Here is a 22,413-nt window from a genome sequence, read left to right as displayed (position 1 = left end):
GCTGCTAAGCCATACGGGGGCAGCACCGGCCTCCATGTGTGGCGACGAGGAGTCCTCCTCCTCAACAGGGTAGAGGGTGTGTCTCTAGGAAGAGGAGTCCTCCTCAACAGGGTGGAGGGTGTGTCTCTAGGAAGAGGAGTCCTCCTCAACAGGGTGGAGGGTGTGTCTCTAGGAAGAGGAGTCCTCCTCAACAGGGTAGAGGGTGTGTCTCTAGGAAGAGGAGTCCTCCTCAACAGGGTGGAGGGTGTGTCTCTAGGAGGAGTCCTCTTTCTCAACAGGGTGGAGGGTGTGTCTCTAGGAGGAGGAGTCCTCCTCAACAGGGTGGAGGGTGTGTCTCTAGGAAGAGGAGTCCTCCTCAACAGGGTGGAGGGTGTGTCTCTAGGAAGAGGAGTCCTCCTCAACAGGGTAGAGGGTGTGTCTCTAGGAAGAGGAGTCCTCCTCAACAGGGTGGAGGGTGTGTCTCTAGGAGGAGTCCTCTTTCTCAACAGGGTGGAGGGTGTGTCTCTAGGAGGAGGAGTCCTCCTCAACAGGGTGGAGGGTGTGTCTCTAGGAGGAGTCCTTCTCAACAGGGTGGAGGGCGTGTCTCTAGGAGGAGGAGTCCTCCTCAACAGGGTGGAGGGCGTGTCTCTTCAGCAGCGTCTTTAGTATCTCCACCTCCCGCTCTGTCTCCTTCAGCTTCTTACGTAGTGTCTCATTGTTTTTATGCAGCTTCTGGTTGTCCTGGGAATGACAGGTCAGACTCATGTTATCTACCAGGACGGACAGAAACGATCCGCCGTGGTGGAATGAGAGTTTGAGAAGTTTTGGGGAGGACGTCTTCTCAAGAGGCATGAATGCTCCTAGTTCCTTTCATTCTGCACTTTTTTGTGTGTGTCTGCGAATGATTTGTAATGTGACGCCTCTTACGTGGTCAGACTGGTGACTACCTCCAATTCACAGAGCTTGTCCAATATTTTGCCCATTTTTATCTTGTTTATATATTTTCCAGTGCGTCTTATGCAATACTGCGAGGAATTAGGTCTATGATTGTGGCCTATCTGTCTTTTGAGCAGTATGTAATTCTTTTTTTATTCTAATATAGATCTATTAGGACTCTGCAATATCATTATTGTATATGACATTTTGCTCTGTACCTTAGTGCAATAGTGTTGTCTGTTGGTCATGTTCTGTGTGTGTCTTATAGTGTTTCTCTACTTTGTTTTTATTGCTTGTACTGTACTGCTTGTGACTGCAGGTGTCAGAAGTACTTTTGCCCAAGACAAATTTCCCCTCTGGGACAATAAAGTTGATCTTAAACTTACTTAAAGTTACTATTAAAGGTGAGAAAATTGAAATTGTTCATTCTTGTAAATATTTGGGCATTTGACTAGATAATAAGCTCTCATTTCAGATCCATGTGGGACACTTAACCAAAAAGCTGAGGGGAAAGATTGGTTTCCTCTACAGAAACAAGTCTTGTTTCTCTCTATTTAGTAGAAAGACCATTGTGCAATCTCTAATGTCTGTCTTTGATTATGGTGATGTACTATACATGCATGCTTCACCTTCCAAGCTGAAGTCTCTTGATGCAGTATTTCACAGTGCTCTGCGGTTTATTACTGATGGTGGGTTTTACACTCATCATTGTGTTTTATTGTGTGGTTGGCCTTCTCTTACCGTTTGTAGAGCTCAACATTGTCTTTTATTTATTTATAAGGCCTTGTTTGGTAAGCTTCCATTCTATTTGTCTTCACTTTCAAGTTTTAGTGCTTCACGATATCAGACACGCTCACAGACACACATTAGATTGGTCACTTCATCTTTTATGCTCCTGATAGATGGAACAAGCTTCAGGACTCTCTCAAACTGGACCGACTGGTCTCTCTCCATAGTCGTTCAAAGCTCTACTTGAGGATGTATTGCATAGAGATTGCACCTGCTTTACGTAGCCCTCTTATTTGTCTGCCCTGTGATTTCATGTGATTTTATTGTTTTATTGTTTTAGTGTTTTATATGTCACAATCTTTATTATTATTATTCTTAATTTTCATTGTTTTAAATTGTTTAAATTGTGGTATATGCTGTAATCAGGGCATCTTGAAAAAGAGAGTGTGCTCTCAATGGTCCTCTCTGGATAAATAAAGGTTAGATACATAAATAAATAAATCTTATCACTCACCGACTCCAGATATTCATAGGTGGGTTTGCTCCCTTCCTCTGGTTCCTTGGGCTTCTGCACGATGGAGGCTCTGTTCTCCCACTTGGCGCAGTGCCGCTGCTTGCGCTGGGGCACTGGGCTGGGGCACGGGGTGAGGGAGGGACCGGGAGCCAGGAGGGAAGGCTGAAGGTGGCTGGACTCTGAGGCTATGGCGGGGAGATGGGGTCCCTCTGTCTGCGTGCCACTATGGACCTTCTGGACCTTCTGAGGCCTTCCTAGCTTCAGGTGGAACGGGACCGGGGACACTGGGGTCCAGTCTTTGCATTCATCTGGGTAAGGGAAAGGACCTTCCTCTGAACCTAGAACCGATGGTAAACCATTGGAAAATAAATCAGATGGGACAAACAGTGCGGATAGGCAATCATGAGGAACTTGACCTTCCATTTTGAGAAGTGCTGTTTGATTAAGCCTCTGATTCAAACCTCGGTACATAATGTGAGTTTATATTATTATTGGGGGTTTTTCTGATTTCCCCCCATTTTCTCCTCAATTGTACTTGGCCACTTTCCCCCTGCTGCCCTGGTCGCTGCTCCACCCCCTCTGCCGATCTGGGGAGAGCCGTAGACTAGCAGTTGCCAGACGCTTCTTTTCACCTGACAGCGGGGAGCTTCACAGGCAGGACGTAGCACATGGGAGGATCACGCTATTCCCACCAGTTTGTGAGTCAAGTTAAGCTGAAAGTTCATGAGCTCCAAATAATATACTGTAGTCCTTTTCTCAGAACAGAGAGCAAGCTCACTTTACTAAGTGGAACTGCTCCTGACAGCAGACATCCAGCCAGCAGGTCCTGCACTCTTTAGTATTATTTCCATTAGCTAGGTAAAACTAAGATCAAGTCATGTTGTCATCAAGTATATTTCCATTAGCTAGCTCAAACTAAGATCAAGTCATGTTGTCATCAAGTATATTTCCATTAGCTAGCTCAATAAGATTAAGTCACGTGTCATCAAGTATATTTCCATTAGCTAGCTCAAACTAAGATCAAGTCATGTTGTCATCAAGTATATTTCCATTAGCTAGCTCAATAAGATCAAGTCATGTTGTCATCAAGTATATTTCCATTAGCTAGCTCAATAAGATCAAGTCATGTTGTCATCAAGTATATTTCCATTAGCTAGCTCAATAAGATTAAGTCACGTGTCATCAAGTATATTTCCATTAGCTAGCTCAAACTAAGATCAAGTCATGTTGTCATCAAGTATATTTCCATTAGCTAGCTCAATAAGATCAAGTCATGTTGTCATCAAGTATATTTCCATTAGCTAGCTCAATAAGATCAAGTCATGTTGTCATCAAGTATATTTCCATTAGCTAGCTCAATAAGATTAAGTCACGTGTCATCAAGTATATTTCCATTAGCTAGCTCAATAAGATCAAGTCATGTTGTCATCAAGTATATTTCCATTAGCTAGCTCAATAAGATTAAGTCACGTGTCATCAAGTATATTTCCATTAGCTAGCTCAAACTAAGATCAAGTCATGTTGTCATCAAGTATATTTCCATTAGCTAGCTCAATAAGATCAAGTCATGTTGTCATCAAGTATATTTCCATTAGCTAGCTCAATAAGATCAAGTCATGTTGTCATCAAGTATATTTCCATTAGCTAGCTCAATAAGATTAAGTCACGTGTCATCAAGTATATTTCCATTAGCTAGCTCAAACTAAGATCAAGTCATGTTGTCATCAAGTATATTTCCATTAGCTAGCTCAATAAGATCAAGTCATGTTGTCAAGTTTATTTCCATTAGCTAGCTCAATAAGATCAAGTCATGTTGTCATCAAGTATATTTCCATTAGCTAGCTCAATAAGATCAAGTCATGTTGTCAAGTATATTTCCATTAGCTAGCTCAATAAGATCAAGTCATGTTGTCATCAAGTATATTTCCATTAGCTAGCTCAAACTAAGATCAAGTCATGTTGTCATCAAGTATATTTCCATTAGCTAGCTCAAACTAAGATCAAGTCATGTTGTCATCAAGTATATTTCCATTAGCTAGCTCAATAAGATAAAGTCATGTCATTTCCCATGTATGTGTGAGAGATGGTGATTATGATGAAACAGCAGTGCGTGATGATCCACCTATGCCACCAGATGGCGCTAATCAAACTGACTTAATGTTGACTGCTCTGAAACCTGTGAAACCATGTGTCAATGAAGCAATAAGCCCCAAGAGGCTGTGATTTACCATGATTTAAGGGGCGTTCTTTGGCACAACACGTAGCGGTTCCTACATATAGCATACCTGGCAAGGTTTCATAATATTTTGCGAATGCGGCTCAGCCAATCATAATCAAGGACAGAAACTATCCATTTTACAATGTACTGTATGCATCAGTTAGTGAGTGGTCACGGCTACTGTATAGTGTAGCCCAGGGTTGCCCAAATAGGTAGATCGTGATCTACCGGTAGATCTCGGGCCATCAATAAGTATCTCACCAAAGTAATCCAAAATGTATTATTATTTTTATGCATAAACTAAATCCCACTCATGTATAGCTAACTCAGTATTTACAGTATTTAACATAACATTATTAAATAATGTTAAATAAATAATATACTGTTAAAATGTGCTAAATAGCTTATGTACTTGAGGGACAAGGGGACAAAGGGAAAAGAAGTACCTCGCGACTAGTTTTATTTTTTGCAAGTAGCTTTCAGCTTAAAAAAGTTTGGGCACCCCTGTTGTAGCCTATGTGTGTTTGCACTGAACCCCACCACCACGACCCACCCTCTGAGGGGCCCATGATGATGGGCGTAGAGCTTGTTGTGGGACTGTCAATGGCGCCGGTCCCTTTGCCATTCTTCTTGCACTCAAATGCCACCTGGTCCTTGCACAGCTTGTGGCAGTTCATCCCACAGTCTGAATGTGGCCAAAAGAATGCAAACAAGTCAGAGCAGGAACTCGCATTAATTCCATCAACTCATCCATACTCGCTCGCTCACTACCTTCCTTTCTTTCTGATGTGTGCATGCTGCAAGTGCTACTCTCGCCACCTTCTGCATGCTCACTGCCAAGTAAACCATTTGTTTCTCATATGATTTTGAGGGAAGGAGGGGGGGATGAAAACTGTGGTTTTGACTGCAGACTCCACATTCTTTGATGTGCTGCAAGGTTCAGCTCGCAGTATGCAAGGTACAAAACCACACTACCCCTTCTTAGATAACTCTAACTTCGATAACTTTACACCCTAATCTTACAGCATACACTGCAGTAGGCTACCTTTACTCCCTAATCTTACAGCAGACACTGCAGTAGGCTACCTTTACTCCCTAATCTTACAGCAGACACTGGAGTAGGCTACCTTTACTACCTAATCTTACAGCATACACTGCAGTAGGCTACCTTTACTCCCTAATCTTACAGCAGACACTGGAGTAGGCTACCTTTACTCCCTAATCTTACAGCAGACACTGGAGTAGGCTACCTTTACTACCTAATCTTACAGCAGACACTGCAGTAGGCTACCTTTACTCCCTAATCTTACAGCAGACACTGCTGCAGTAGGCTACCTGTACTCCCTAATCTTACAGCAGACACTGCAGTAGGCTACCTTTACTCCCTAATCTTACAGCAGACACTGCAGTAGGCTACCTTTACTCCCTAATCTTACAGCAGACACTGCAGTAGGCTACCTGTACTACCTAATCTTACAGCAGACACTGGAGTAGGCTACCTTTACTCCCTAATCTTACAGCAGACACTGCAGTAGGCTACCTTTACTCCCTAATCTTACAGCAGACACTGGAGTAGGCTACCTTTACTCCCTAATCTTACAGCAGACACTGGAGTAGGCTACCTTTACTCCCTAATCTTACAGCAGACACTGGAGTAGGCTACCTTTACTCCCTAATCTTACAGCAGACACTGGAGTAGGCTACCTTTACTCCCTAATCTTACAGCAGACACTGCAGTAGGCTACCTTTACTCCCTAATCTTACAGCAGACACTGGAGTAGGCTACCTTTACTCCCTAATCTTACAGCAGACACTGCAGTAGGCTACCTTTACTCCCTAATCTTACAGCAGACACTGCAGTAGGCTACCTTTACTCCCTAATCTTACAGCAGACACTGGAGTAGGCTACCTTTACTCCCTAATCTTACAGCAGACACTGCTGCAGTAGGCTACCTGTACTACCTAATCTTACAGCAGACACTGCAGTAGTAGGCTACCTGTACTCCCTAATCTTACAGCAGACACTGCAGTAGGCTACCTGTACTCCCTAATCTTACAGCAGACACTGCAGTAGGCTACCTGTACTACCTAATCTTACAGCAGACACTGCTGCAGTAGGCTACCTGTACTACCTAATCTTACAGCAGACACTGCAGTAGGCTACCTGTACTACCTAATCTTACAGCAGACACTGCTGCAGTAGGCTACCTGTACTACCTAATCTTACAGCAGACACTGCAGTAGGCTACCTGTACTACCTAATCTTACAGCAGACACTGCAGTAGGCTATCTGTACTCCCTAATCTTACAGCAGACACTGCAGTAGGCTACCTGTACTACCTAATCTTACAGCAGACACTGCAGTAGGCTACCTTTACTCCCTAATCTTACAGCAGACACTGCAGTAGGCTACCTTTACTCCCTAATCTTACAGCAGACACTGCTGCAGTAGGCTACCTGTACTACCTAATCTTACAGCAGACACTGCAGTAGTAGGCTACCTGTACTCCCTAATCTTACAGCAGACACTGCAGTAGGCTACCTGTACTCCCTAATCTTACAGCAGACACTGCAGTAGGCTACCTGTACTACCTAATCTTACAGCAGACACTGCTGCAGTAGGCTACCTGTACTACCTAATCTTACAGCAGACACTGCAGTAGGCTACCTGTACTACCTAATCTTACAGCAGACACTGCAGTAGGCTATCTGTACTCCCTAATCTTACAGCAGACACTGCAGTAGGCTACCTGTACTACCTAATCTTACAGCAGACACTGCAGTAGGCTACCTTTTCCAAACATGAACTCCTTGTTTAATCTATGCAGGATACTGACTGACATTTGGTAAATAAAAACTAACAGAACAAGCTGGAGTTGCACAAGATAGTGTGCAATGAGATCATTACCTTTGCATCTATAGCCTTGTTTGATGACACCCCACAGCTGTGAAGGAGAAGAGGAAGAAGACATTTTGGTTTTCAAAGAACTGAAGAACAATACGAGGAATCAGCGTGATGTCACGACACCGCAAATCCCCCGGAAGCGCGGCTGTTAACTAGTATGAGTTGTGCCAAACAAACGTTCATATCTCAAAAACTATACATGACATCACTTATATTTTGACATTCTGAGCGAGAGCAGAAGTAGCTCAAGAGTCTGATGTATATTATATCGCAGCTTTTAAAATGTAAACATAGTCGGGGCTAGAGTGAGACAAAGCAGCTCCATAGGATCCCATTGCCGTTTCCCCCCGGAAACACGTTTTGTTTACCAAAATGCTGCTTGGCTGATCCCTCGTATAGACGATATAATAGATACCATAAACTGACCTTCAATGTTTAAATAATTTATTTACAATGCAATAGAGCAATAAAAACAATGGTATCTGAGGCCAAATTAATTATTGTTTGAGCACGTGTAAACAGTGGTGCAGTAGTTCCTGTAGCTTATCATACACATTTATCCTTGACTTGTGCAGTGACTTACAAATCCTGAGCAGTTGTCACAGAAGGTGGGCTTCATGTAAGTGGCCTCCTGGAAGTTGTGGACAAAGCCCACCCCCAGCTTGGAGCAGATGACACTGGCCCGCATGAAATAGGCAGTGATCTCCTCTCTGTTGATGAGCCCTTCCCTGGACAATCCCAACACATACATACTCATTTACTATTGGAAAACAGAACATAATGGCAAATGACCAGTTTCATAGACATGTTTTATTCGTAAACGAAATATTTTTTATGATTGGTGACTGCAATCCATTGTCCCATGTGTACAGTACGTCTCATGTATTTACCACTCCATTTTACATAATGCTGTTGTAACTCAATTTTTCTATCCTACTGTACAACCCCTTGGGGTTATGAAACCCTCTCAAAAGCCATTGGATAAATCTCAAAACAGGGCTGTTTCTGAAAAGTTATAATACAGTATATATATATAAATATTTACAAGGTCTTCCCTTTTCACAGTGATGATAAACTACACTGAATCCATTTCAGATTTTCACTGTAGCATTTGAACATGTTCAGTAAGAGGCTGCATCTACTGAACTGTGCTGCACTGGGCTTGTGTGAGAGCATATGGGTGAATATTCAGTGGCAGAGTTACGGTTAGCTCTGCAGCTATACTTTTTTATAGCTTCCTGTTCACTCATCACAACAGATACCACTTTTGTTTCCTCTCCACTGCAGTCACAAAGCTACTCAGTCACAAAGCAACTCAGAAAAAGTGCGTGAGCCGCCAGACACACACGCCACAATGCACACGGTCCACTCCACTCACTTCTCTTTGTCCATGACACAGAAGGAGAAGGGAAAGCTAGCAGCAATTTTCTCAAAGTCCTCTTGAGAAATGAAGCCATTCTCATCATGGTCGTAGTTCTTAAACACCGACTGTCAAACACAAGAGACAAACACCATTGTTGTCAGATTGCCAGAGAACAATAACCGCCAGAGTAGATTCTCAAAATGGCAGCATCCAGAATACAATAGTTAAATGAAATGATAGTGGTTTTATAACAACATTACTGAGTACTTTAAACTGAGGTACTCACATCCACCATCCTCTGCACATGCTTGCTGATGGTTCTGGGGTCGGGTTTAGGAGCCACTCCTGGTGCCCAGTCCACAACCACTGGAGGTCTAGAGGGCGTGGCTGGCTGATAGAAAATCAATCACTCATTACAACAGCCTTGAGCAGATGAACAAACATGTGCAATATTAGCCGAGTGATTCAGAACACTCAATCTATGTTTGAACTCCTCTTCAGCAGCCAACATGACTGGCCTTCCAATTGTTCCATTATTCAAACAGAAGCTGAGTAATGCTTAAAAGCAAGGTATGGTTTGAATTTTGTGCCAGTTGGTGAACAGGTGTTAAACTGTATCTATTGATAGTATTCTGTTACATCACCACACGGCCATGTTGGTACAAGCAGCACCAATACTGTAGCAGGTGATTGTAATCAATTAACAGGTGATTACAATCAAGTGACACAACCAGCCAATGAGCTGTGTGTATTGTAGTGCCATATTGGTAGGAAAATGCTTGTGACGTCATGGGAATACTATGAATAGTCAACTATGTCACTTACGGGTGCTTTACAGTTCTTGGGCTCCCTGGCATAAGACAGCTCATAGATCTCATCCTCTGTGTAATAAAGATCCAAGGACAGCTGTGGAGAAGGAGACGGCAATGTTGATATTCAGGAGAAAAGTGAATGGTTTCTGTATCTCTAGACTTATCCTTGAAATGTGTTTTGATGAGAGGAAAACAAGGTTACGGGGTAAACTGTTAGCCCTTCAAGGGAAAATGTGTTGTTCAATTGCGATAAAAACAAGACATGCAGATCGCACAATAATACAGGAATCTGCACTCTCTCTCACTCAGCCGCCACACACTTATAAATGCAGCTCATCATCATCACACACACACACACACACACACACACACACACAGGGGCGCTGCGCACGCGGCGACTCGGCAGAAGGGAGCAGATGGTCTTTTGGAATCTGTACATATTGCAACAAATAGATATGTATTGTATAATATTGAAGTGTGCCTTTATTACTTTTCAAACTACCGTAGTAATAATGTTACTATAATTCTGAAGTGTGCCTTTATTACTACTCTCAAACTAGTAATGATGTTGTAATAACCACTACTGCCTGATGTGAACCAAAGTGCCCTTCTGGGACATGTATTAAACTGATTGATTGATTGATTGATTGATTGATTGATTGACACACACACACACACACACACACACACACACACACACACACACACACACACACACACACACACACACACACACACACACACACACACACACACACACACACACACACACACATTCTGTATGCAGATTGCTGAAACACCAACATATTGGCTCACATTTGGGCTTGAATTAAACACAATCGAATGCCTTTAAAACAGGGTACAAGATATAATAACAATTATATACAAATAAGGTACAAAGTTGCGCTGCTAGTTTACCGTCAACAGATGGACCAGGTCCTTGTTAGCGTCCAGCCTGGGTGGGACCTGCTGGAGCTGGATCAGCTCGTTGATGTGGCTGTAGAGCGCCTGTAGCTTCTGGACATTCACCTTGTTGTCCTCCACGTAGTCCGACATGGCCTCATTGACCGAGATCAGGTCTTTGAGGTGGACGCCTAGGATGGGGATCTTAAAGCCCGCGCACCGACTGTATGCCTGTCTGTAGTTGTCATAGTTCCTACAGGAGGACAGCAGGTCCGTCATCTCATTCAGGACCTGTGGAGTGAACAGGTAGCAGTGAGTCTACCAGCTTTCCATTCTTTTGGAGGTTCTCAAAGCTAATGGTTACTTTTACCGTGGCACTGGACCATAAGGTGGGACAGTCACTCACTCAGTCATGGAAGTTTAGTGGTTAAAGGGCCGTAAGTAGGGATAGAAAGGTGGTACTAGTGGCTAGGGTGATATGGGTGGTGTTGTGGTCTAAAAGGTTTGCGCTTGTTAGGATAAGGGACTGTGTGGCCAGTCGTCCCATACCTTGGTGACCTCATTGGGTACATGTGAGCTGGTGTCCTTCAGTCTGGAGATGGAGCTGTGACAAAGGCCTCCCACCACTGCCATTAGTGTGTTGTAGTTGTGCATAAGATGGAGGTTCTGATACACACACACACACACACACACACACACACACACACACACACACACACACACACACACACACACACAGATAAATACACACAATTAAACTCATTGCAGATCGCCCTAGTTACATAATCCGCAACACTCTTACATAAGCCACTCAGTCGTTTCTTACGAAACTCTGATATCTCACTCATTTTGGCAGAGCTTTCCCCTCTCCAGGTCTCTTAATGCTGCAGCTCAGCTTGAGCATTATGGTACAAAATTCGTTCCCACAGCAGCAGCGGGCTTTGAGGTCGATGATAGTGAGCAGCAGCAGCAGCAGACTAGTGCATTGACAGTGCAAGAGGTCCTCCAGAGTTCACAACAAACCCAACCAGCGCATCACTTCTCAGCAGGCGCTATGCAGCTTCACACTGAGTGGTTTCAATAAGCGAAGACCGATCAGCTAGAGTCACGAGTCGCCTCTCTCTTCTCTACACCCCAACTCCTCAATGTCTCTCTCTCTTCTCTACCTCTAAACTCCTCAATGTCTCTCTCTTCTCTACCTCCAAACTCCTCAATGTCTCTCTCTCTTCTCTACCTCCAAACTCCTCAATATCTCTCTCTCTTCTCTACTTCCCAACTCCTCAATGTCTCTCTCTCTTCTCTACCTCCCAACTCCTCAATGTCTCTCTCTTCTCTACCTCCAAACTCCTCAATATCTCTCTCTCTTCTCTACCTCCAAACTCCTCAATGTCTCTCTCTCTTCTCTACCTCCAAACTCCTCAATGTCTCGCTCTCTTCTCTACCTCCCAACTCCTCAATTACTACATTTACATGCACTATTAGTGCATTCCACTATTAGTCGGAAAATGACAATATTCTGAATTTGTTAAGGGTCATGTAAACAGCTATATGTTGCATTTTCCGAATTTGGCCTTTTTCAGAATTGAGCATTTTCCGATTAATGAGAAACATCGATATAAATAGAGAGATATTTAAAGAGAATGGTGCCCACAGAAGTCCAAAATGCTTGCGAGCCTGCGAGGTAATAACGTAGGCTATTAGCCTACTTTTTATTAAAGACTTGGATGTGCAAATAATCACAACGCCAAACTTTCCAGCAGCAAGCTCCTGAAATGGACCAAGAGATCCTGGTAGGAATAGCGCTCCTCTGTTTATTCTCAACAGAAAAACTCAGCTGATTCGACCTGCATCTCTCTCTCTCTTCCCCCCTCCCTCATGTGTCAGGGAGGGCGAGCTATGGCTGCATGTAAACGGGAATATTAGTGGATTATTCATTTAGTCTGAATATTGTCATTTTCCGAATATGGGCAAAAACCGGAATATTGTGTGCATGTAAATGTAGTCAATGGGCTCTATTTTGCCACTGGCCTTAAAGTGGCCTTAAACGAAAAAAACACGCTTTATGCCTGCCTACCGATATCGTCCCGCGTCAGTTTGGGCTGTCTGGAAGATATCGTCATGTTTTTACGCCCAGAAATGCGCTTTACGCTGAAGAGGCGTGGCGCAGTGCCAGAATAGGCCAGAATGGGCGTTTCGGCCTTAAATACCAGCCTAAAGCGATCTTCCCAACAGGCGTTAATTTTGCGGTTAACGTTTTTCAAAACCAGGCCTTATTCAGTGCGCCGGGGATATAGCCAGTAACCTAGGCCTAGCTACTGCAAAAGTTAACTGTTGAAAATTCAATGTCTGGTTTTGTCACGAGTAGCCTACGGCTGAAGTCCCTCGCCATTAAGCAGACAGTGACGGAAGCATGTGTCTTTATGTGTGCCAAGGGGAAAATGACGGACTAAATTGGTGGGATTAAATTTTTAAAAATAGCTGATTAATAAAATGGGTGCTGGTGGAACGAAATTCAACTTCAAATAGAGCAGCATCACTGAGTGCGGCTCAGTACGCTGCGTAATTACACACGCAGTAGCCCCACAGCGGAGATGCAGGAGAGAGCCCGAAAAGGGATAAGCATATGTCCATAACAGCATGAAAGCTGAAAAACATTTATGGCAGTAACACACATACATACCGTTCCCATTATTTGAGCCATGGCAGCATTAATTGCACACTTTTTATAATGTCCTAGGTCTAATAACTGTTTGTTTGTTTTGGTCTCGGGCTGAATGAGTGTATGTGACAACGGCGGGCGAGTTGAGCTCGGGCCGCGTCTCAAGCGGGTTGGGTCGGATTAGATTTTTTAGGACCGTTGAGAACTCTACATGACAGCCATCAAGAAAGGAGGACAGCACTCCCAAGTTGAATACTTTTATTGCCACAAAGACATTTGGGCAGCAGCCCTTCTTCAGCGTGTGTGCGGGAGAGGTGTTTAGGCTATGATCTGTGATGCGCTGAGATGTCCAAATTGGCATGGAGAGATGACAGCATGCAGCCGCAAGCGGACTGGAGTGGCTCCGTGGATCGGGAGCTTGGAAGGGAAGTATGTGATTGGTTTACTGGAGATCACCAATGGCCACACTTGTGAATAATTCTACGCTTAAAAAGGCGTGGTTAAATGGTTTCCCCCACGCACCTTGGCTTTTAGCGCCACATTCAAATTAGGGAATGCGTGTGACCATGCCCACTAATAGTGCTGCACCCAGGCATAAACGCAAATTTAAGGCCAGGGGGAAAATAGAGCCCAATGTCTTCAAGTGTCTTCTATTTGATCACTCCATTAGCTTGCACTCTGTTAATATTTGGGTATTGGTGAAATCTTTGATGCACTAAAAGCCTGTCGCAGAGCTCATGAGAATCATTACCAGCCCTCTGTGAATATGCATTATGCAACCGTCAATTATGCAGCATCTGTAATGTTGTTCATGTCACAGTGCAGAGTGTGACAGCAGGCCTTCGCTAAGGATAAGGCGTGGGAACAGAAGTAGGTGATGAGGAAATGTGTTGAGAATTGCTCCGTGAGAATTCTTCGTCAGACCCACGAAACAGGAAGAGAAACTGTGATAGTGGTAAGCGAGGGGCTGATGACTACCTGCGCCACGTGGATGAACTTGGTGAAGACCTCGGCTCTCAGCTGAGCCGTGGGCCTGCTCAGCACCATCAGCTGCACCCACTGGGAGATGCCGTTACACAGGACGATGGAACGCTCCATCACCGGGATGTCCTTCATGCAGCAGCTGCGGATGTAGTTCTGATAGTCTACAAACTTGCAAGAGAACAGAGGAGGGTGAGTAGCTGCACAGGAAACTGCTGTGAAGCATTTTCCCCGAGGAGGAAATACCAAATGGTTTTCATTTCACAAAGTATTCTCTCAAAAAGGAAAATCACAAACACACAAAAGATGCAATTTGCATATGCAATTTGTTACGGGATTAGTGCCATACTAGTCTCACGTGGTCAGACCCAACATGTTATGTCAGCACGCTTCCAGCGATGGAGGGAATCACAAGTCAGCATTTCTGGGGTTTGCCAGAGGAAATCCCATGGCTCCAATAGTATCATGGCGGAAGTCCGACTCTCTGCGGGCATTGGTGCATCGTTCAAAATGTACCGCCCACGAGTTACGTCACGCAAATAAGGAGGTCCGTGGTTGGTCAATTCATATGTTTGTCACGCATTTTGTTTTGGTCTTAGTGGGTGGTCCTTAAACACTTTTCAAGAGTTGTGCACCAGACGTAGATATCTATCTACGGCTGGCTACTGCGAGACTAACGTTTCGAGCCAACGCTCTTCTTGTTTCATACTGTCGTCTTTTTTGGTCCAGCAGCTGGTTTGAAGAGCGTTTTGGATGTGCACGTCTCCTTCATCGTTTTTACTGCGAGACTAGTGACATACTCACTGATATCCGACAGAAAGACTTGAACTCCAGGAAGGTGAGATGCTCGGCCAACTCGATGGGCTCCAGGTGGTCAAACAGAAGAGAGACCTTCCTCTTTTTACTGCTGTTAGCCTTGATCTTCTGGCTGGCCTTCCACGACCAGTCACGCTCAGTTCTAAAACACACCATGGAACATAACATGACCGCATTCACAGCAATGTAAAAGGAGGCATTTGAGCTGCCTAATGTCTTGCCATAATTACCATGATATATTAAACACAACCATTAATGCTAATAATGCTAATAATAATATTACTACTATTATTATTACTATTACTATTATTAATTATGCCACTTAAATTACAACATTATTTCGAAAACATTTCTTCTAGCATACTTGTCTACCCATAACACATGGGAGGTATTGACATGAACTCTGTATCTTCAAGAATTAAGGCATTATAGAAAATCTTGTTTTTAATCATTACATTTATGCAGCAAGGTGCTCCATAACCAAGTCAGATCAACTACTCTATAGTATAGGGGGAACCTGTAAGTGTAACGTTTCTATCATGTTCTTGCTTAATAAATGTGGAAGCCATTTTCTCAATATATACTATTATATTGGATCATGATCAGTGTTTCAGTCTCTTCTATGACTGACCAAACAACTGACAGTCATGAAGCACTGATTTCTCAGTCGCCAGCAGGTCAGAGATAAACACTTACATCCATTTGGTCTCCAGGAATGAAACGAGAGGCTCCTGGCCCAAGTCTCTGATCAGCTCTCTGAACTGCTCCAGGCTGTCCGACAGGCTGTGGTGCAACCGGAACATCATCCAGAACTCCTGCATCCAATACCTGAACGTCAAACGTGACACCATGTGACTGACACAAAACATACCATTTCTTATACTACAAGTACCACAATGGGTGTGCACAATGTTGGCTGTTAGAATTCGGCCCGCTGTGATCATTGGACGGCACTAACCTGATGAGGTAGCATATCCTCTGGCACTCTGCAGGCTGCTCGTCATCTACCGCTGTTTTAAATGTGACTTCAGTTAAGGAACAAATAGAGGCTGATTGATGACAGTGTCTTCTCAGTATTAACTAATCTGTAGCATTTTCAGGAATCAGGACAGAGAGGTCATGTTTGGGGTAAATAACGAACACTGCTGTTGATTCCGCTGCAGAATATCTGGTGCAAACAACTCATTAATAAAGAAACAAAACCAAAAGCCAAACAGAAGTGACATTTGGTGGTGATATGGGAGGAGGTGACCGCAAAAGGGAAAACTGCGATGCGCATCTTTGAATGAATCATTCTGGCATTACATAAAACACACACCATAAGTGCGACACTCTGATCATGCTTTCATCAATGTCGTGAGTCCAGGAGAAGATTATTCCTTAGGTTGGTCTGCCCTCCATTATGTGCAGGGTGACCACAACTCACTAGCACTGTGGATTTACAGTATGTACAGTAAACACAAAGCATTTCCTTTTCCAGATGATGATCATGATGATGCTTTTAAAAATAAACTGATACTAGCTCTCAATTTAAAAATAGACTGACACTATAGGTCTCAATTTAAAAATAGACACTATAGCTCTCAATTTAAAAATAGACGGACACTATAGCTCTCAATTTAAAAATAGACGGACACTATAGCTCTCAATTTAAAAATAGACGGACACTATAGCTCTCAATTTAAAAATAGACTGACACTATAGCTCTCCATTTAAAAATAGACTGACACTATAGCTCTCCATTTAAAAATAGACTGACACTATAGCTCTCCATTTAAAAATAGACTGACACTATAGCTCTCAATTTAAAAATAGAGTGACACCAGCTATGTTATTTTCTAAGCAAGAGCAGCCTGGGACTTTACGGAATTTAAGTTTTGTTGTGGAAAAACTGTCAGAATTCTAAACCAAGTGAGGGGTTTTCTGAATACCGGTTCTACCGGTTGTTTCTGTCCACACACCAATTTGTTTTAATCATTCTTTTTTAGCTCCATGGTCAGACAAAAATGACCATGCCTGGAGTGAGAAGGGTCTGGTTTCCATCAGAGACCTATACATAGTGTAGATGGTTATTTCGCATCCTTTGATCTTCTGAAGAGGAAATTTGAGTTGCCCAACACACACTGGTTTAGATACCTACAAGTTAGAAATGATGTTCAATCCAAGATTCGTGACTCCCAAATGAACATCCTTTTTTTGATGTTTTATCGAGTCCCCCCCCCCCACTCCAGGCATCTTATTTCTAGATTTGTGTGTTTATTTGATGGCTGCATCAGAGCCCCCACTGAGAGGATTAGAGAGGCATGGCAGGAGGAACTTCTGCTATACTAACTACTATAGCTCTCAATTTAAAAATAGACTGACACTATAGCTCTCAATTTAAAAATAGACTGACACTATGGGCCTGTCTATAGCTCTCAATTGGCAGAAATCCGCTTGAAGTGATGCACACAAAAAGGCTAATTGCGTCATGGGAGCAGAAGAACTGCCCAGTGTGCCCACGCAATCCCAGAGCCAGACTGTTATGAAGGCTGTTAATGGCTCCTGTGTCTGTTCCTTGATCCTAACCCACACGTTGAATTGATTTGATGTATCCTTTTGAGCCTCGGGCTCCCAACGAGAGGGTTAAAATTAGCAAAGAGGTGCATTTGGCGCTCTGCAGGTGTGACGTGGGTTTTTGTGAGCAGGGGCCTCTCAAAGCAATGGAGGATCTGTGTTTATATTATCTTATTATATAGCTGAAGAGGACTTGAAAAGAGCCAGAGGTAATTAACACCTGAAACCCCAGGGCTCCTCACTAGGCCAGTAAGCCCCTCTGAGAGGCTGCATGACGTCATTGCTGTTTCCTGAATGGGAAGCCTAGAGTGCATGTATTGAAAACACAAGCAGAAAAACAAAACAAAAAAACATTGCTTTTTTTTTAGACATGAAGTGGGGGAAATGAATGGGTTAGAATCAAGTATTTTGAATGGGAACAAATACAGGATGGTAAGCGATGATGTATTTCTGTAAATACAGGATGGTAAGGGATGATGTATTTTTGTAGGCCAACCGGGAAATTAGCATCACGCTGGGTTCCCTTGTCTCAAAGTCAATGGGATTTTTGAAAAGCTTATATTAGACATTTGTGTTCAGCAAGATAATCTTCACAAATAAACACTACTTTATTTCTTTTTTTTTATAATTTTGTGTGGCATTTTCATTTAGCCTTTATTCATTAGGACAGTATGTGCTAGACAGCGACAGGAAAGCAGGGAGAGAGTGGGACAGCAGCAAATGACCGCAGGTCGGATTCGAACCTGGGTCACTGTGTGAAGGACTAAGCCTTAATAGTACACGTTCTACCAGGTGAGCCACCGGCACGCCCCATAAACACCACTTTTATGATTTTTGAAGCGTAAATGTGATCGACAGAAAACGTCATAAAAAAATCCTAAAAGTGGTGGATCATTTGTGAAGATGATCTTGCTGAACACAAAGGTCTAATATCATAAACGTCTGTTAACCACAGACCTTATTTCAGGCATCTAACCAAAAACCATTAAAAAAAACCACTGACTTCCAGAGGGAACCCATGCTAATGCATTTCCAGGTTTTAGGACTCATTCCTGTGACATTCTAAGACTGTAGTTTGTAAAATGCTTGGGATACATTCGGCCTACTTTGAATACAGCACAGAAGGAGATGTATGCAGCGGAGCTAAAAATGACTAAAAATTAGATCTGAAAGCTCTGCAGCGACTGACAGCTGGGATAAACACGAACTGTCACAGACTGCCTATCAAGTTTGACAGTCACAGCCACGGCACACCTCGTCGCAAGCCAAGTACGATTTCGATATGCCCGTTGCCGTTGACAACCGAGCGAAAGTGGCAAACAGCAGAGGCGGTCGAGATCTGATCCCACGCTATATCTGGCACTCCAGATTGGCCGAGCCCCCTTGTGTCGCCACATTCCTCCCTGAATGTGTTGTCTCTCTCACAGTGCCGTCAGACTCAGAAGGATATAGAGCGCTGAGTTTGTCCAGGAGATCACTGGAGGACATGAGGAGAAGGTGCATGGTCAAGGTGATGTTCAGCAGGTGGCTGCTCCCACACACATAGCCATCTGTGTCTGCAACAGAAAAACAGGCGCGCACTCCAGTGAACCCCCACTCCTACACAGCGGCGGCATATGTCTAGTACAAGTTCATAGTGATGTACAACACAGAAACAAGTTGTGTGCATCTTTTCCCCCCGCCAAGTGATAAGATATACAGTAAATCATTTATGAAGTGATCAAATATTCACTGTATTCTTAACAGCATAATGGTAAATTAAGTTTTGGTGTAGTTAAGAGTATACACAGGTATATAAAACATTAGCAGCCACTCTTTTTCTGGGTATTTAGGGCTTTGAGTCAAAATCACATAGTATAAGTAAATATATAATTCGCAATCTGCACTACTATTACTGTTTTACTTCAAAATACAGCAAGCCAAAAAAAGCCCAAACAGAGACCTTCAGCAAAATCTATAACAGGAAGCCTTGACTCTCCATTGGGTAAACAACTGCTCCATCATAACACTTGCTCAGTGTTATCAATGCAAATCCTAACACTGATCGGGCAGTAGAGGGTTAGCCTAGCCATGTGCAGCAGCAAATGATGTACACACACCATAAGATAAAACATTCCATGATATTAACAAGCATTGTATGATTCTCCAGTGTTTCCCCTGGGATGGAGTTGTAGCAGGGAGGATTTATTTTTTATTTTTCCAGCAAAAAATGTTTTTGTGTGCGCTCACAAAGCGGAGCCCAAAGGCTCTTCAGGCCTAAGTATATACAGGGGAAACATCTGTCTAGCTTAGATATGAGGTGTCTCAAGATTTAAGAAAATACCCTTTTATTGAACATAATAAAAGTATAATCTTTAAAACAATTATTGACATTTATTGAACAAAAATATAGGGTATCAACAACAACACCCCTATACAATCCTTTCCCTCCCTCTCACTTCTTTAAGCTCCCAGTCCCTACCCTACTCTACGCCTACCCTACCCTCGTCCCCAAACCCTCAAGGTTCAAGGTGGAGTCTTAAACAAAGCCTTAGTGGTGGCACAGTTGGCATCCTACCATCTCCGAGGGAATCTGTCAGTTGTCGCTGAGGTGAACAGCTTTGGCGCGTCACGGTGGCCCTCGCGCATAGTAAGGCCCGCCTCCAGGAAGAAGAAAAATCTGTACATGTGGAATAGCTACTATATTTGTATCAAGATGGATCTTCCAAATGTTGTTTATTCCACAGATATGTGTTTCCTGCGATACTCAGGTGAAGTTGCAGGTCCCTAATCCTGAATCCGTGATCAGCATTGTTTGCTTGTTGTCTACCTGGTGCTTTTTGTTATAATCGTGCTGCTGACATTAACAGGTAAGCACAAAGTTTCTCCTTTATATGCTTTCTGCACAGGTGTGTGAATTGACTTGGATATGAAGCATCTGGAGTGCAAAATAATATAATGTTAAAGAGATAGATCAGATAAGATGGAGCCCTCTCTTCTCTTCTCTTCTCTTCTCTTCTCTTCTCTCATTAAAAAAATCATAATTCGGCAGCAGTGTTCTGTATTAGGGGGAACACTGCTCTGCTCTCTGTGGTTTGCTATTTTGCTCATATCTCACTTCCTTTGTTTGTGACCAGACCACCTTTCCTGTCTTGGTCATCTGTCTCAACACTAGTGACATCATGAGATCTCTCTCTCATCAACTACTACAGACATAATGGGTTTATATATGTGTAATAAAGTCATACATCACACCTCTTTATCATCTGAGAAGCATAAAACCACAGGGCTAATTACACAAAATTAATGTTTAACTTAAAGGGGAATGACACTGAATTTCAGCTTTCAAAAATATTGTTTATATTCGATGGGACATTTCAGTCTAGGATGAGACATATTTACTTCTGTCTCCCATAAAAGACTAGCTCCATAGAGAGAATGAATTGAAAACATTAACATGGAGACTATACTAGTAAAAGGTCTGAAAAAAGATTGGATTGGGAAATCAAAGCCATGAGAAGAAAAGGTGTAAATTGTTACATTGAGTGGTATTCCCCTTTAAGGTCTGGCCAGTGTCTTGACACCATCAAGGACATTAGGTTTGTATGGAGCCACTTTGAAAGCGTATCTCCTTGGAAATACTTCAGACGCCATGGCAACACTGCCTTTTCTAATCTTTGTTATCTATATGCAGCGGGCCACTCCAGCGGCTGACTAAGCCACATCCTGCATGAGGTGTGTTTGTGTTTGTAACACACTGCACTAAACCCAATGAATGTCAATGACCTCACCGGTCCTGCTTACCCACAGTCTGCGTTATTACTTACACGAGAGGGAAAAAGATAGTTGTACCCAAGTGATAAAATATTTGCTGTAATGATAACAGCATACTGTATATGGTAAAGCTTTGGTGTAGTTGAGTATATGCAACAGGTAGCCTGTACAAAGCATTAAAAGCCACTCTTTTTCTTGGTATTACCGTAGGTCTTTGAGTCAAATATAACATGTAATAATACATTTCCCTCACTATTCACCTAACCAAATGTTTTTGCTACTTTAATTCACAATCAAATCTACATTCATATTTTACTTCAAAGTACAGCAACAGCCAGGTGTGAATCATGCAAACCCAAACCTTCGTCAAAATCTATAACAGGAAGCCTTGATTTTCCATCAGGTAAACAATTACTCCATCCTTTTTTCCCCACAACATTCCAACCACTAACCCCGCCTCTGCCGGGTTAATTGCAGAGGAAATCCCCTCCCGAGCGCTCGGTTACTCACTGGAAAATGAGGAAAGCTGCGGCCTGATACACTTTAAGAGGAGGGATATTGCAAGACCACAAACACCACCGAGGGCACGGAGCGCTCAGCCTACTTTCAGGGTTATCTGACGCATGATCCATCAGCCGCTCTGAACCCATGCGCCGCCGCATTTCCTTGTTTTGACAGAAGCTATCAGAATGGATGATCCCTTTGTTTGAAAGGAATCCGAGTCAGATCCGGGCCGATGCTTATCTCTCTGTACGTGTACAAATTTCCCCATCAATAATAAGGGTTCACTCTAACGTCATGGACATTGTTATTGTTATGGTCACACTATAATGAAACAAATGAACAAGAAAATGAACAATGAACAAGATGAACAAGAGCTTTTGTACCAGGCAGGATCATAGAAAACTTCAGTTCTCAGCATAATAATAATATTTCAATATATCAATATTTTATAAGCTTTTTGGTACATTTCAGTACCGACTGATGCCTTAAAATTGACGTGGATAAAAAAATATATTATAGATTAATACAATAATGACACGCATCACTGTTTAGATCTACCTATAGCCTTGACATTGAGCACGTTTTGAATGTGCAGTGCAACAGTGCAGTGTGGTACAGAGAGAGATGATGTCAACAGCTATTGACCCCCGCCTCACAGCGCTCTGCATTTCAAAGACTGGTCAGCATCTAAGGATCACTGTTTGGGGAGCTGACCTTTAGCTTGAAGCTGCCATCAGGTAATCCTTCAAATAGCTCTTACGTGCACTCTCACATTTGAAAAGGTG

General features: G+C 43.0%; 1 protein-coding gene across 2 annotated transcripts in view; it reads right to left on the bottom strand.

Moving 5' to 3' along the window:
• Window positions 1-510: 510 nt before the first annotated feature.
• The window catches only part of LOC310772688 (RAS guanyl-releasing protein 1-like), a 24,379-nt gene continuing 2,476 nt past the window's right edge, over window positions 511-22,413 (bottom strand). The window contains exons 3-17 of one of the 2 annotated variants that reach the window (XM_083632553.1): window positions 18,822-18,927; window positions 15,774-15,836; window positions 15,512-15,643; window positions 14,804-14,957; window positions 13,997-14,170; window positions 10,909-11,025; window positions 10,375-10,650; window positions 9,470-9,550; window positions 8,931-9,035; window positions 8,660-8,769; window positions 7,865-8,009; window positions 7,285-7,321; window positions 4,930-5,061; window positions 2,159-2,496; window positions 511-720 (exon numbers count right to left, since the gene is read on the bottom strand). In XM_083632553.1, coding sequence (XP_083488679.1) covers window positions 586-720; window positions 2,159-2,496; window positions 4,930-5,061; window positions 7,285-7,321; window positions 7,865-8,009; window positions 8,660-8,769; window positions 8,931-9,035; window positions 9,470-9,550; window positions 10,375-10,650; window positions 10,909-11,025; window positions 13,997-14,170; window positions 14,804-14,957; window positions 15,512-15,643; window positions 15,774-15,836; window positions 18,822-18,927 — 2,105 coding nt within the window. In that variant the 3' untranslated portion in view covers window positions 511-585. The remainder of the gene's footprint in view (window positions 721-2,158; window positions 2,497-4,929; window positions 5,062-7,284; window positions 7,322-7,864; window positions 8,010-8,659; window positions 8,770-8,930; window positions 9,036-9,469; window positions 9,551-10,374; window positions 10,651-10,908; window positions 11,026-13,996; window positions 14,171-14,803; window positions 14,958-15,511; window positions 15,644-15,773; window positions 15,837-18,821; window positions 18,928-22,413) is intronic. The other variant, XM_083632554.1, reaches the window with a different exon arrangement.

This window comes from Poromitra crassiceps, assembly GCF_964638095.1.
Source record: "Poromitra crassiceps genome assembly, chromosome: 3".
Taxonomy (NCBI): Eukaryota; Metazoa; Chordata; class Actinopteri; order Beryciformes; family Melamphaidae; genus Poromitra; species Poromitra crassiceps.
Note: the sequence above shows the minus strand (reverse complement) of the source record. Positions and strands in the feature narration are given on the sequence as shown.